This window comes from Artemia sp. Qi Xiang Cuo, chromosome 4 (genome assembly GCF_049724085.1).
Source record: "Artemia sp. Qi Xiang Cuo chromosome 4, ASM4972408v1, whole genome shotgun sequence".
Lineage (NCBI taxonomy): Eukaryota > Metazoa > Arthropoda > Branchiopoda > Anostraca > Artemiidae > Artemia > Artemia sp. Qi Xiang Cuo.
Window position 1 is genome coordinate 36,806,356 of NC_142797.1, and position 17,178 is coordinate 36,823,533.

General features: G+C 36.3%; 1 protein-coding gene across 2 annotated transcripts in view; it reads left to right on the forward strand.

Annotated features, from left to right (window-relative positions):
* Nucleotides 1–17,178, forward strand: part of LOC148953070 (uncharacterized) — a 107,438-nt gene that overhangs the window by 83,186 nt on the left and 7,074 nt on the right. For both annotated transcript variants that reach the window (XM_089088277.1, XM_089088278.1), the window contains 3 exons: nt 11,562–11,666; nt 12,925–13,090; nt 15,335–15,449. In XM_089088277.1, coding sequence (XP_088944403.1) covers nt 11,562–11,666; nt 12,925–13,090; nt 15,335–15,449 — 386 coding nt within the window. The remainder of the gene's footprint in view (nt 1–11,561; nt 11,667–12,924; nt 13,091–15,334; nt 15,450–17,178) is intronic.

Genomic DNA, 17,178 nt, shown 5'->3' on the forward strand with positions numbered 1-17,178 from the left:
ACGCACAAAGAAAAGGATATTTTCTGCTTGTGCTCAGGCAAGCCTGATTGAAGAGAGGGGATCCGATTTTTTGTTTCTTGGGTTGGGGGTTTACCCTGAATACCCTTTTCACAATTTTCATATTGTAGAGAGGTTTTGAATTTTCATTTCTTACAGTTGCTGTGGCACATACCGCTGACATAAAAAACAAAAAAAAAAAACTATTGCTTACTTTTGGCAAAAATAATCCGCTGTATTACTCCGATGGAAATAATTTAAACGCTCAAAGAAAAGGATATTTTCTGCTTGTGCTCAGGCACGCCTGATTGAAGAGAGGGGATCCGATTTTTTTTTTATTTGGGTGGGGGTTTACCCCGAAAACCCTTTTCACAATTTTAATATTGGAGAGAGGTTTTGAATTTTCATTTATTACAGGTGCCGTGGCACATACCGCTGACATAAAAAACAAAAACAAAAAAACTATTGCTTACTTTTGGCACAAATAATCCGCTGTATTACTCCGATGGAAAATCATTTAAACGCGCTAAGAAAAGGATATTTTCTGCTTGTGCTCAGGCAAGCCTGATTGAAGAGAGGGGATCCGATTTTTTTTTTCTTGGGGCGGGGGTTTACCCTGAATACCCTTTTCACAATTTTCATATTGGAGAGAGGTTTTGAATTTTCATTTCTTACAGTTGCCGTGGCACATACCGCTGACATAAAAAACAAAAAAAAAAAAAAAACTATTGCTTACTTTAGGCAAAAATAATCCGCTGTATTACTCCGATGGAAAATCATTTAAACGCGCAAAGAAAAGGATATTTTCTGCTTGTGCTCAGGCAAGCCTGATTGAAGAGAGGGGATCCGATTTTTTTTTCTTGGGGTGGGGGTTTACCCTGAATACCCTTTTCACAATTATCATATTGGAGAGAGGTTTCGAATTTTCATTTCTTACAGTTGCCGTGGCACATACCGCTGACATAAAAAAACAAAAACAAAAAAAACTATTGCTTACTTTTGGCAAAAATAATCCGCTGTATTACTCCGATGGAAAATCATTTAAACGCGCTAAGAAAAGGATATTTTCTGCTTGTGCTCAGGCAAGCCTGATTGAAGAGAGGGGATCCGATTTTTTTTTCTTGGGGTGGGGGTTTATCCAGAATACCCTTTTCACAATTTTCATAGTGGAGAGAGGTTTTGAATTTTCATTTCTTACAGTTGCCGTGGCACATACCGCTGACATAAAAAAACTAAAACAAAAAAAAACTATTGCTTACTTTTGGCAAAAATAATCCGCTGTATTACTCCGATGGAAAATCATTTAAACGCGCTAAGAAAAGGATATTTTCTGCTTGTGCTCAGGCAAGCCTGATGGAAGAGAGGGGATCCGATTTTTTTTTTCTTGGGGTGGGGGTTTATCCTGAATACCCTTTTCACAATTTTCCTATTGGAGAGAGGTTTTTAATTTTCATTTCTTACAGTTTCCGTGGCACTTACCGCTGAAAAAAAAAACAAAAAAAAAACTATTTCTTACTTTTGGCAAAAATAATCCGCTGTATTACTCCCATTGGAAAATAATTAAAACGCACAAATAAAAGTATATTTTCTGCTTGTGCTCAGGCAAGCCTGATTGACGAGAGGGGATCCGATTTTTTTTTTCTTGGGTTGGGGGTTTACCCTGAATACCCTTTTCACAATTTTCATATTGCAGAGATGTTTTGAATTTTAATTTATTACAGTTGCTGTGGCAAATACCTCTGACATAAAAAACAAAAAAAAAAAAACTATTGCTTACTATTGGCAAAAATAATCCGCTGTATTACTCCGATGTAAATCATTTAAACGCACAAAGAAAAGGATATTTTCTGCTTGTGCTCAGGCAAGCCTGATTGAATTGAGGGGATCCGATTTTTTTTTTCTTTGGGCGGTGGTTTACCATGAATACCCTTTTCACAATTTTCATATTGGAGAGAGGTTTCGAATTTTCATTTCTTACAGTTGCCGTGGCACATACCGCTGACATAAAAAACAAAAACAAAAAAACTATTGCTTACTTTTGGCAAAAATAATCCCCTGTAGTACTCAGATGGAAAATAATTTCAACGCGCAAAGAAAAGGATATTTTCTGCTTGTGCTCAGGCAAGCCTGATTGAAGAGAGGGGATCCGATTTTTTTTTTCTTGGGGCGGGGGTTTACCCCGAATACCCTTTTCCCAATTTTCATATTGGAGAGAGTTTTCGAATTTTCATTTCTTACAGTTGCCGTGTCACATACCGCTGACATAAAAAAATAAAACAAAAAAAAACTATTGCTTACTTTAGGCAAAAATAATCCGCTGTATTACTCCGATGGAAAATCATTTAAACGCGCTAAGAAATGGATATTTTCTGCTTGTGCTCAGGCAAGCCTGATTGAAGAGAGGGGATCCGATTTTTTTTTTCTTGGGGTTGGGGTTTACCCTGAATACCCTTTACACAATTTTAATATTGGAGAGAGGTTTCGAATTTTCATTTCTTACAGTTGCCGTGGCACATACCGCTGACATAAAAAACAAAAACAAAAAAAACTATTGCTTACTTTTGGCAAAAATAATCCGCTGTATTACTCCGATGGAAAATCATTTAAACGCGCAAAGAAAAGGATATTTTCTGCTTGTGCTCAGGCAAGCCTGATTGAAGAGGGGATCCGATTTTTTTTGGGGGGGGGGGGGGGTTTACCCTGAATACCCTTTTCACAATTTTCATATTGGAGAGAGGTTTTGAATTTTCATTTCTTACAGTTGCCGTGGCACATACCGCTGACATAAAAAAACTAAAACAAAAAAAAACTATTGCTTACTTTTGGCAAAAATAATCCGCTGTATTACTCCGATGGAAAATCATTTAAACGCCCAAAGAAAAGGATATTTTCTGCTTGTGCTCAGGCAAGCCTGATTGAAGAGAGGGGATCCGATTTTTTTTTCTTGGGGTGGGGGTTTATCCTGAATACCCTTTTCACAATTTTCATATTGGAGAGAGGTTTTGAATTTTCATTTCTTACAGTTGCCGTGGCACATACCGCTGACATAAAAAACAAAAACAAAAAAAAAATATTGCTTACTTTTGGCAAAAATAATCCGCTGTATTACGCCCATTGGAAAATCATTTAAACGCTCACAGAAAAGGTTATTTTCTGCTTGTGATCAGGCAAGCCTGATTGAAGAGAGGGGATCCGATTTTTTGTTTATTGGGGTGGGGGTTTACCCTGAATACCCTTTTCAAAATTTTCATATTGGAGAGAGGTTTTGAATTTTCATTTATTACAGTTGCTGTCGCACATACCGCTGACATAAAAACAAAAAAAACTATTGCCTACTTTTGGCAAAAATAATCCGCTGTATTACTCCGATGGAAATCATTTAAACGCGCAAAGAAAAGGATATTTTCTGCTTGTGCTCAGGCAAGCCTGATTGAAGAGAGGGGATCCGATTATTTTTTCTTGGGGTGGGGGTTTACCCTGAATACCCTTTTCACAATTATCATATTGGAGAGAGGTTTCTAATTTTCATTTCTTACAGTTGCCGTGGCACATACCGCTTACATAAAAAACAAAAACAAAAAAACTATTGCTTACATTTTGCAAAAATAATCCGCTGTATTACTCCGATGGAAAATCATTTAAACGCGCAAAGAAAAGGATATTTTCTGCTTGTGCTCAGGCAAGCCTGATTGAAGAGAGGGATCCGATTTTTTTTTTGGGGGGTGGGGGTTTACCCCGAATACCCTTTTCACAATTTTCATATTGGAGAGAGGTTTCGAATTTTCATTTCTTACAGTTGCCGTGGCACATACCGCTGACATAAAAAAACTAAAACAAAAAAAAACTATTGCTTACTTTTGGCAAAAATAATCCGCTGTATTACTCCGATGGAAAATCATTTAAACTCGCAAAGAAAAGGATATTTTCTGCTTGTGCTCAGGCAAGCCTGATTGAAGAGAGGGGATCCGATTTTTTTTTCTTGGGGTGGGGGTTTATCCTGAATACCCTTTTCACAATTTTCATATTGGAGAGAGGTTTTGAATTTTCATTTCTTACAGTTGCCGTGGCACTTACCGCTGACATAAAAAAAAAAAAAAAAAACTATTGCTTACTTTTGGCAAAAATAATCCGCTGTATTACGCCCGTTGGAAAATCATTTAAACGCACAAAGAAAAGGATATTTTCTGCTTGTGCTCAGGCAAGCCTGATTGAAGAGAGGGGATCCGATTTTTTTTTTTCTTGGGGTGGGGGTTTACCCTGAATACCCTTTTCACAATTTTCATATTGCAGAGAGGTTTTGAATTTTCATTTCTTACAGTTGCTGTGGCACATACCGCTGACATAAAAAAAAAACAAAAAACTATTGCTTACTTTTGGAAAAAATAATCCGCTGTATTACTGCGATGGAAATCATTTAAACGCGCAAAGAAAATGATATTTTCTGCTTGAATACCCTTTTCACAATTTTCATAATGGAGAGAGGTTTTGAATTTTCATTTCTTACAGTTGCCGTGGCACATACCGCTGACATAAAAAACAAAAACAAAAAAAAACTATTGCTTACTTTAGGCAAAAATAATCCGCTGTATTACTCCGATGGAAAATCATTTAAACGCGCAAAGAAAAGGATATTTTCTGCTTGTGCTCAGGCAAGCCTGATTGAAGAGAGGGGATCCGATTATTTTTTCTTGGGGTGGGGGTTTACCCTGAATACCCTTTTCACAATTTTCATATTGGAGAGAGGTTTCGAATTTTCATTTCTTACAGTTGCCGTGGCACATACCGCTGACATAAAAAACAAAAACAAAAAACTATTGCTTACTTTTGGCAAAAATAATCCGCTGTATTACTCCGATGGAAAATAATTTAAACGCGCAAAGAAATGGATATTTTCTGCTTGTGATCAGGCATGCGTGATTGACGAGAGGGGATCCTATTTTTTTTGGGGGGGGTGGGGGTTTACCCCGAATACCCTTTTCACAATTTTCATATTGGAGAGAGGTTTTGAATTTTCATTTCTTACAGTTTCCGTGGCACATACCGCTGACATAAAAAAACTAAAACAAAAAAAAACTATTGCTTACTTTTGGCAAAAATAATCCGCTGTATTACTCCGATGGAAAATCATTTAAACTCGCTAAGAAAAGGATATTTTCTGCTTGTGCTCAGGCAAGCCTGATTGAAGAGAGGGGATCCGATTTTTTTTTCTTGGGGTGGGGGTTTATCCTGAATACCCTTTTCACAATTTTCATATTGGAGAGAGGTTTTGAATTTTCATTTCTTACAGTTGCCGTGGCACATAACGCTGACATAAAAAACAAAAAAAAAACTATTTCTTAATTTTGGCAAAAATAATCCGCTGTATTACTCCCATTGGAAAATCATTTAAACGCACAAAGAAAAGGATATTTTCTGCTTGTGCTCAGGCAAGCCTGATTGAAGAGAGGGGATCCGTTTTTTTTTTCTTGGGGTGGGGGTTTACCCTGAATACCCTTTTCACAATTTTCATATTGGAGAGAGGTTTTGAATTTTCATTTCTTACAGTTGCCGTGGCACATACCGCTGACATAAAAAACAAAAACAAAAAAAACTATTGCTTACTTTTGGGAAAAATAAACCGCTGTATTACTCCGATGGAAAATCATTTAAACGCGCAAAGAAAAGGATATTTTCTGCTTGTGCTCAGGCTAGCCTGATTGAAGAGAGGGGATCCGATTTTTTTTCCTTGGGGTGGGGGTTTGCCCTGAATACCCTTTTCACAATTTTCATATTGGAGAGAGGTTTTGAATTTTCATTTCTTACAGTTGCCGTGGCACGTACCAATGACATATAAAACAAAAAAAAAAAAACTATTGCTTACTTTTGGGAAAAATAATCCGCTGTATTACTCCGATGGAAAATCATTTAAACGCGCAAAGAAAAGGATATTTTCTGCTTGTGCTCAGGCAAGCCTGATTGAAGAGAGGGGATCCGATTTTTTTTTCTTGGGGTGGGGGTTTTCCCTGAATACCCTTTTAACAATTTTAATATTGGAGAGAGGTTTTGAATTTTCATTTCTTACAGTTGCCGTGGCACATACCGCTGACATAAAAAAACTAAAACAAAAAAAACTATTGCTTACTTTTGGCAAAAATAATTCGCTGTATTACTCCGATGGAAAATCATTTAAACGCGCAAAGAAAAGGATAGTTTCTGCTTGTGCTCAGGCAAGCCTGATTGAAGAGAGGGGATCCGATTTTTTTTGGGGGGGTGGGGGTTTACCCCGAATACCCTTTTCACAATTTTCATATTGTAGAGAGGTTTTGAATTTTCATTTCTTACAGTTGCCGTGGCACATACCGATGACATAAAAAACAAAAAAAAAACTATTGCTTACTTTTGGCAAAAATAATCCGCTGTATTACTCCCATTGGAAAATCATTTAAACGCACAAAGAAAAGGATATTTTCTGCTTGTGCTCAGGCAAGCCTGATTGAAGAGAGGGGATCCGATTTTTTGTTTCTTGGGGTGGGGGTTTACCCTGAATACCCTTTTCACAATTTTCATATTGGAGAGAGGTTTTGAATTTTCATTTCTTACAGTTGCTGTGGCACATACCGCTGACATAAAAAAAACAAAAAACTATTGCTTACTTTTGGCAAAAATAATCCGCTGTATTACTCCGATGGAAATCATTTAAACGCGCAAAGAAAAGGATATTTTCTGCTTGAATACCCTTTTCACAATTTTCATAGTGGAGAGAGGTTTTGAATTTTCATTTCTTACAGTTGCCGTGGCACATACCGCTGACATAAAAAACAAAAACAAAAAAAAAACTATTGCTTACTTTAGGCAAAAATAATCCGCTGTATTACTCCGATGGAAAATCATTTAAACGCGCAAAGAAAAGGATATTTTCTGCTTGTGCTCAGGCAAGCCTGATTGAAGTGAGGGGATCCGATTTTTTTTCTTGGGGTGGGGGTTTACCCTGAATACCCTTTTCACAATTTTCATATTGGAGAGAGGTTTTGAATTTTCATTTCTTACAGTTGCCGTGGCACATACCGCTGACATAAAAAACAAAAACAAAAAAAACTATTGCTTACTTTTGGGAAAAATAATCCGCTGTATTACTCCGATGGAAAATCATTTAAACGCGCAAAGAAAAGGATATTTTCTGCTTGTGCTCAGGCAAGCCTGATTGAAGAGAGGGGATCCGATTTTTTTTCTTGGTGTGGGGGTTTACCCTGAATACCCTTTTCACAATTTTCATATTGGAGAGAGGTTTTGAATTTTCATTTCTTACAGTTGCCGTGGCACATACCGCTGACATAAAAAAACTAAAACAAAAAAAACTATTGCTTACTTTTGGCAAAAATAATCCGCTGTATTACTCCGATGTAAAATAATTTAACCGCGAAAACAAAAGGATATTTTCTGCTTGGGCTCCGGCACGCCTGTTTGACGTGAGGGGATCCGATTTTTTTTGGGGGGGTGGGGGTTTACACAGAATACCCTTTTCACAATTTTATTATTTGAGAGAGGTTTCGAATTTTCATTTCTTACAGTTGCCGTGGCACATACCGCTGACATAAAAAACAAAAAAAAACAATTGCTTACTTTTGGCAAAAATAATCCGCTGTATTACTCCCATTGGAAAATCATTTAAACGCACAAAGAAAAGGATATTTTCTGCTTGTGCTCAGGCAAGCCTGATTGAAGAGAGGGGATCCGATTTTTTTTTTCTTGGGGTGGGGGTTTACCCTGAATACCCTTTTCACAATTTTCATATTGCAGAGAGGTTTTGAATTTTCATTTCTTACAGTTGCTGTGGCACATACCGCTGACATAAAAAAAAAACAAACTATTGCTTACTTTTGGCAAAAATAATCCGCTGTATTACTCCGATGGAAATCATTTAAACGCGCAAAGAAAAGGATATTTTCTGCTTGAATACCCTTTTCACAATTTTCATATTGGAGAGAGGTTTTGAATTTTCATTTCTTACAGTTGCCGTGGCACATACCGCTGACATAAAAAACAAAAACAAAAAAAAAACTATTGCTTACTTTAGGCAAAAATAATCCGCTGTATTACTCCGATGGAAAATCATTTAAACGCGCAAAGAAAAGGATATTTTCTGCTTGTGCTCAGGCAAGCCGGATTGAAGAGAGGGGATCCGATTATTTTTTCTTGGGGTGGGGGTTTACCCTGAATACCCTTTTCACAATTATCATATTGGAGAGAGGTTTTGAATTTTCATTTCTTACAGTTGCCGTGGCACATACCGCTGACATAAAAAACAAAAACAAAAAAAACTATTGCTTACTTTTGGGAAAAATAATCCGCTGTATTACTCCGATGGAAAATCATTTAAACGCGCAAAGAAAAGGATATTTTCTGCTTGTGCTCAGGCAAGCCTGATTGAAGAGAGGGGATCCGATTTTTTTTTCTTGGTGTGGGGGTTTACCCTGAATACCCTTTTCACAATTTTCATATTGGAGAGAGGTTTCGAATTTTCATTTCTTACAGTTGCCGTGGCACATACCGCTGACATAAAAAACAAAAACAAAAAAAACTATTGCTTACTTTTGGCAAAAATAATCCGCTGTATTACTCCGATGGAAAATCATTTAAACACGCAAAGAAAAGGATATTTTCTGCTTGTGCTCAGGCAAGCCTGATTGAAGAGAGGGGATCCGATTTTTTTTTCTTGGGGTGGGGGTTTACCCTGAATACCCTTTTCACAATTTTCATATTGGAGAGAGGTTTTGAATTTTCATTTCTTACAGTTGCCATGGCACATACCGCTGACATAAAAAACAAAAACAAAAAAAACTATTGCTTACTTTTGGCAAAAATAATCCGCTGTATTACTCCGATGGAAAATCATTTAAACGCGCAAAGAAAAGGATATTTTCTGCTTGTGCTCAGGCAAGCCTGATTGAAGAGAGGGGATCCGATTTTTTTTCTTGGGGTGGGGGTTTACCCTGAATACCCTTTTCACAATTTTCATATTGGAGAGAGGTTTTGAATTTTCATTTCTTACAGTTGCCGTGGCACATACCGATGACATAAAAAACAAAAACAAAAAAAACTATTGCTTACTTTTGGCAAAAATAATCCGCTGTATTACTCCGATGGAAAATCATTTAAACGCGCAAAGAAAAGGATATTTTCTGCTTGTGCTCTGGCAAGCCTGATTGAAGAGAGGGGATCCGATTTTTTTTCCTTGGGGTGGGGGTTTACCCTGAATACCCTTTTCACAATTATCATATTGGAGAGAGGTTTCGAATTTTCATTTCTTACAGTTGCCGTGGCACATACCGCTGACATAAAAAACAAAAAAAAAAAACTATTGCTTACTTTTGGCAAAAATAATCCGCTGTATTACTCCGATGGAAAATCATTTAAACGCGCAAAGAAAAGGATATTTTCTGCTTGTGCTCAGGCAAGCCTGATTGAAGAGAGGGGATCCGATTATTTTTTCTTGGGGTGGGGGTTTACCCTGAATACCCTTTTCACAATTATCATATTGGAGAGAGGTTTTGAATTTTCATTTCTTACAGTTGCCTTGGCACAAACCGCAGACATAAAAAACAAAAACAAAAAAACTATTGCTTACTTTTGGCTAAAATAATCGGCTGTATTATTCCGATGGAAAATAATTTAAACGCGCAAAGAAAAGGATATTTTCTGCTTGTGCTCAGGCAAGCCTGATTGAAGAGAGGGGATCCGATTTTTTTTTCTTGGTGTGGGGGTTTACCCTGAATACCCTTTTCACAATTTTCATATTGCAGAGAGGTTTCGAATTTTCATTTCTTACAGTTGCCGTGGCACTTACCGCTGACATAAAAAAAAAAAACAAAAAAACTAGTGCTTACTTTTGGCAAAAATAATCCGCTGTATTACTGCGATGGAAATCATTTAACCGCGCAAAGAAAAGGATATTTTCTGCTTGTGCTCAGGCACGCCTGATTGAAGAGAGGGGATCCGATTTTTTTTTTGTTGGGGTGGGGGTTTTCCCTGAGTACCCTTTTAACAATTCTCATATTGGAGAGAGGTTTTGAATTTTCATTTCTTTACAGTTGCCGTGGCACATACCGCTGACATAAAAAATAAAAACAAAAAAAACTATTGCTTACTTTTGGCAAAAATAATCCGCTGTATTACTCCGATGGAAAATCATTTAAACGCGCAAAGAAAAGGATATTTTCTGCTTGTGCTCAGGCAAGCCTGATTGAAGAGAGGGGATCCGATTTTTTTTCCTTGGGGTGGGGGTTTGCCCTGAATACCCTTTTCACAATTTTCATATTGGAGAGAGGTTTTGAATTTTCATTTCTTACAGTTGCCGTGGCACATACCAATGACATATAAAACAAAAAGAAAAAAAACTATTGCTTACTTTTGGCAAAAATAATCCGCTGTATTACTCCGATGGAAAATCATTTAAACGCGCAAAGAAAAGGATATTTTCTGCTTGTGCTCAGGCAAGCCTGATTGAAGAGAGGGGATCCGATTTTTTTTTTCTTGGGGGGGGGGGGGGTTTACCCGGAAAACCCTTTTCACAATTTTCATATTGGAGAGAGGTTTTGAATTTTCATTTCTTACAGTTGCCGTGGCACATACCGCTGACATAAAAAAAAAAAAAAAACAATTGCTTACTTTTGGCAAAAATAATCCGCTGTATTACTGCGATTAAAAATCATTTAAACGCGCAAGGAAAAGGATACTTTCTGCATGTGCTCAGGCAAGTCTGACTGAAGGGAGGGAACGCGATCTTTTTTCTTGGGATGGGTGGTTTATAACAAAAGACAAGTAATTTTTAGGGCTGCTTTTTACGGTAGGACCCTGTAGACCGTTGGATGGGCCTGTGTGCAAGTATGAATTTCAATATGTAATAAAATAAAAAGGGATAATCTTTTATTTATAAGTAAACAATCAAAATGTATTCTATGCAGAAAAGGTCGACTTTATTGTCTTGTTAGGTATAGGTTAGGTGAAGACAAGCGAATGGAAAGGACAGTTTTAAAACATACCGAAGATAAAAGTATAAGCTATGTATTTACCTTCTTTAAGTTACAGCTATCGAGCACTTGAATTACGGTGAACTCACATAGTATCTGGAAGGAATGACAAGTTTCGTATAAAATTTTAAAACACCAGACGTAAAAAACAATTAATAAAAATGATTAATGAAACAAAAGGAAAAAGTAAGGTATATTTTGGCCTTGTTCCTAAAACTAATAATATATTTTCAATATTTACATTTAAAGTTTTTTTCTATATGTCTACTATACCTTTGTTCAAACTTATTTTTGTGAATTATCTCCAGTAAAGTTACTCAATGCGGTATCATAAGAGCTGTCCAGGTCAGGGGTTGTCGACGTAAAATTTTCCTTTCCGAAATAGAATTCGTTTCACCCCGAATTGGTTGGTATTGACATTTCCAGCGATAAACCTCCGTTTCCTATGGTATGCATTAAATTTTATGACGTCAAGTATCCCTTACAAAGTTTATAAATTTGCCGGTCCACCATTCTCGCTTTCTAATATATATTTTAACTAAGAATTTTTATTTTCAGTCGTCGTCATGGAAGCTATCATCGACCGTGCATGTACTTCGTTGAAGGGGAATGTCGTCGTGCCGACTGCCAGTTCTCCCACGATCTTGGTGCAATACCTTGCAGGTAACCCAGAAAAATGAACACAGGAGAACACCCCGCCCCCTAAGACTAATGGGTTCCTCCTTCCTCCTGTTTTTTCTACAATGAGTGAAAATATGCATCTTATTCATTTTTTTGGCCCTCCTCCTAGAGAAAATCCTGATTTGTTTAACCCAATTCCTAAGTCAAGACCTTTATGCACCCATGTATATACATTGAAAGTTTGCCCTTGGGGTTCTCCTCCTTGGAAGGGTGGCCTTCTTTTATATAGGGTATTTGTCCTAAAATGTCCACTTCTTCCTTAGAACAGCAATAATGAGAGACTGGTTCGTTCTACCACGGATTTCCGAGATATTTAGGATTCTCCTCAGGCATATATTTTCGAATGCAAGAATTCTCTTTTCAAGCTGCTTGCTTATTTTCTAGCACCCCCTAGCGTAGAGGAGTATGGATAAGCTGCATCAACTACAGGAGAGGCGGGGGGTGGTGGTGAAAAATTAACGATGGAGAAGTCCAAATTTCGTTGGCCATATGTATATAGATTGAATATAGATTGATATGTATAGAGCATATAGATTGATATGTATATAGATTGAAAGTTTGCCCTTGGGGTTCTCCTCCTTGGAAGGGCAGTAGTTATTCGTTGGTTGCTCATAAAATGGAAATAAAAACCGTTTCAAGTTTGAGCCAAAAATTCTGAATACTCAGCTGGATTTAGCCAGTACACATGCGAAATTGTTTTCCCTTCTTTTTAGGGTTTTGATATTTTAATAATCATTGAGTTAAGATGGCCTCATTGAGTAAATTATAAAATAAGTTGTATTTAAGGCCTCGGGTGCAAGCTCTCTTTTTCAGTTCTTTGGCAAAGTTTCTATGAGTTGTAATTTGTTACTTGAGTTATGCAACCGTGTCGATCTTTTCACTTACCTAAGGGCTACTTCCTCCCCTCACTAGACTGAAGTTATTGGGTTAAACCATGCAATAGCTGCTGCGTAACTGATTGCCTGACCGCTGAATACCTTTTGCATTTCAATTCGACGTTTTCATGATAATTCTTTTCCCTTGATAATCGTAAAAAATTGCTATTTGTATTGTTTTCAGTATTTTGTGCATGCATTTATGTTGCTACAAATAAACCTGCGAGTTTAAAATTATTGCATACACTGGTCGTTGATATGCGGATAATCTAATGTTATTGCACAGTACTAGAATTTCTTGTTACAATAGAAATGTCATTGTTTGTCATTATCATTACGTTGTAATTTTTTGTCTTTTTTTTCAGATTTTGGTTAGAAGGGGGATGTTTCAAAGCTGAGTCTTGTCCATTTCGTCACGGTGCCTGTTCAGAGCCTGGTAATACGAAGGCTGTTGGAATGGAGAAAGGATTTGAATTAGAATCAGAGTCAGACTTTCCCACCCTGGGTGGGAAAGAAGCTAAAGACCATAAGGTAAGTTAATATACTAACCTAAGGTAAGTACTACATATACTACATAAGGTAAATTAATGTACAGAAAGAAAGAAGGTCTTAATGTTGCCTGAAAAGATAATTTGAGAGTTGATCTGACATGTTATTTCTTTACTGGAATGTTAGCTATGCATGGTGAGACGAGGTCCTGCTCCCAATTATTTAACTTTTTGTTCTTAACTTATTTAGTTTTACTTAACTTATTGGTATGTTTTATTCTAAAACATACCAATTTTGTTTTGCTTTTTTTTCGTTTCTTTTTTTTTTTTTTTGTTCCCTTTCGAACTTCGGTTTGACGAATTGTTATTTGAAATTTTATGAATGAGCTTTTTTCCATATTTTGAAATATTTATTTTTTTTTGCTTAAAATAAATTAAAAGCCAAGTATAATTTTTGTTTTTCGTATTCTTAATAGGAATCTTCATGGTATCCGAATTCATCAAAACTGGTCAGGTTGAGATAAAACAAATTATCCTTGTGGCATATCAACTACATAATAAAAGAGGACCTCAGATCAAACAATTGGCCATTTATCTTCAGTACATTATATAGGGTTGGTTGAGAATGTTTCGCCTCTTAAAAAAAGAGAACAAAAGAAGAACATATCAGAAAACTTATACAGTAAAAGAAATTGACCAGTTAACCAGAACAAAACGAGAAATAAAATATTTGAAGTGGAGCAAAAGATAAGGACATTGCGGAAGAGCCAGTAGCTCGTCTTCAACTTAGTTACGACCTGGACTCTAGTTAACTCTTACACAAAAAAGATCGTTTGATTGAAGATTATTCCCATGTTAAAAGCTGTTAGACCAGGTCTGCCACCCCTAGTGATCACTATTTTTAGTGATTTTTTACATTGCCTAAATAAAAAAAAATCGCTAAATTTGTCCATAAATCACTAGATTATTGGAGAAAAGCATTAAATAAACCAGAAAATCTAGTAATTTTTTGTCACCGGGTGGCAACCCTGTGTTAGACTATATCTGAGTATTTATCCTAGCTTTGATAAATCATTTGGGTTTCTTGAGCCAAAAATTGTCCCCCTTCAAGTTCATAACTTTGGTGTGTTTGGTTGAAATTCATAAAACAGAAATCCGAGTTCTAGGCGCTATACTGGGATTTTAAGTGCATGTGCAAGCGTCTAAAAGTATCTTCTTTGTTTTCATCATTAGAATTTAAATTTGAACAATTTATTTGTATTTTACCAAAGTGCTGCAACTAGGAAATGTGATCACCTGTGACTACTATGCAGCTAAATTTGTGAATTTTTATGGCGATTTAAGAAAGACGCTTCATAGCCTAGTAGTATTAACTCAAAAATGTTAACTTCTGCCATTTTCCTATTCCTTTTTTTGCTGTTTTTGCTTTTTTTGCAATATTGCTATTTTTATGATAGTTTAAGACATTATTTAAGCTAGGCAGTAATGACTGAAAATGTTCCATATTTTGCATATTTCATGTTTTGCTATTTTTATGACTTTTTTTTGAGCTTAGTAGTAATGACTGAAAAATGTTTCATTCTTTGCTTTTATCTATTGCTTTTGAAAAGCATGTAGAATTCTGTTATGCGAATAAGGATGACATTTTTGAAGGGTTCCTTTGGGCCAGACCTCTGGAAGATTTGGCCCGCAGAAAACTCTTTAACTTAAAGGTTTTTGGTGTGACCTGATAAAAATGTTCATCGTTACTTTCGGATTGTGGTAGCGTTACAATAGTGAGGTAGTAGCGGTACATAAGATCTGGAGGCTGCTGAAAGTTTCCGTATATTCGGCCACAAGAATTGGCATAAGACTGGCTATCATGGGCGACCCTTATTCAGAAGCTTCGTTCGGATGCGGGATGAGGCGGAAACATCTGATCCCGCTGAAAGTACAAGTAGGTAAGTAGTAGCGGTACGTTGAAGAGTTCCTTTTATCAAAATGCAAATATTGGATTTTAAAAGTTAAATTTTAATAAATATTTAGTTTTTTTTTACTTGAATCCGAGCACGCATATACAAGGGCATTACTTCTATTGAACATAAATTATAGATTTGCACAATGCCTAAGAAAATATGACTACCTTTTTTGCTCAGAAACACATCGCACTTAAACCAGTTGAATGATATTTAGCTTTGAATGTGATTAATCTGTATAAATAAATCTCAGGAAAACATGTCTCAAAAACTATTTCTGAGTCTTCAAATTATAATTTGTTGGGAAAACAAATAAAATATGCTTTTTCCAGGTTTCTGAGCCACGTCCAATTCTGAAACAGAAAATAGCTGGTTCTGGAGAATCCCAACCTGAGATCAAGAAGCAAAAACAGAGAAGCCGACGGTTTACAACAGCAGCCATCATTGGTAAAGAGTTTTTTTCTGCTCTTTCAAAAAAGTTGATTTTTTATTGTTGCCACTTTTGAAAAATTTATGCGATGTAGCAATCCATGCTTAAAGATCACTCAGAGGTTTATTTCTATTTTAAAAGACTCGGTTACGGATCCGTTTTTTTATTGGGGAGGAGATTACCAGGGGTCCAGTAGAACCAGGGGTCGTAAGCTATTGACAGAGTCTTATTTGGATAAAAGTTTAAAGCTCTAGTATCCTTTTAAGTAATACAAAGTACCATTACTCAGCAAAGTGCCAATTCCTGCCACAAATTGATAATACGGGCCAGAATACAACCAAAACACTATATAAAAAAAAACTGAAATGGCCAATGGGCTTATATACAACCTCCCTGATTCAGTAACTATGCTGTCGTGCGGTGGTGTATTTTTTCCAAAACAGAAAATGATTGGCTTATAAAATGATTGGCTTTTATAGACCTTTTATGTAGTAATAGTAACGTTTATACTGTACTGTATAGTCGTGTACCAGCTATTTGGGGAATTCCAACGAATCTGCTTTTGCGGGAGGGGGGGGGGGGGAGCGATAAACGCACTAAAAATAATTTTAATGCCATGATTTTCAAATTTTCATCAATATCTCTTTCAGATATTGAGGAAAGCATAATACTCTAGCTCAAAGAGCAATGGAAGGGGGTTTATAGCCCCCATCATATATTGGGTGATTCATGTTCTTTTTAAATTTTGACGTTGTACTTTGCTTTCATTTGAAATAAATTTTTAATAAAGAAAAATGGGGAGACGATCTCCCTCTCTCTCTCTTATCCTCTTTTTCCCCCTCTCTTTTATTTACCCTCCCCCCTCGTATTTCAAATATCCACCATATTGTGCAAAATGTAATGTATACTGATAGAGCTTAGAGTAAGGGGTTTGTATGGTGTATTATTTGTTAGATGTTGTGCCAACTTAAGGAAAATAGCTAGGACAACCGGGTAGAAAATATGATAAAGGACCATCTATTTCTTATAAATGAAAACTATGACACATTTATTGCGCTTTTCAGATTGGTATATAACAAGTAAACAAGATAACTGATAGATTTTGTAATTACCAATGCCATGTCCAGAGTTGCTACTGCTCCCTCTCCCCCACCCCCGCAAAAAAATCACGGATATATTTAAATATCCCCTGAATAGTGAAAACAAGAGAACTACAAGTCATACCTAATTTAGCTATTTTTGCTAATAGTGAACATAGTGAAAAACGAGAACAACAAAGTCATGCCTGATTTAGCTATTTTTGCTACAGCTTTGAAACTTATTTTTTCTTAGGATGAATTTCGATTGTAGCATGTTTTGTTTTTAATTTCAAAATCAAAAAGCCCCCAAATATTAGAATTCTAAAAAAGGACAGAACTGAAAGTGATTAGAATATCAAGAAAAATACCGCTAGGTTGAGAGAACAAAGCATCCAAACTTGGAATGGCAAATCCTGTTATCACTAAAGTTTATCAGATCAAAGTTTGAATTCTAGAGTAGTTAGTTAACATAGGCTGTTTTGAACGGTACTCCTGTATTAAACGCATTCTTTTATATAATGCAATAGAAACCAGTCACTAAAAACCTGTTTTTGAAGGTAGCCTGTTTAGGAAGGTACCTAGGTTAGGTTACGTAATAATATATGCTATGCTTTACCCCCCCCCCCCTAATGTGCAAATATATAGCCCAAATTTGTTTCTAAACTAT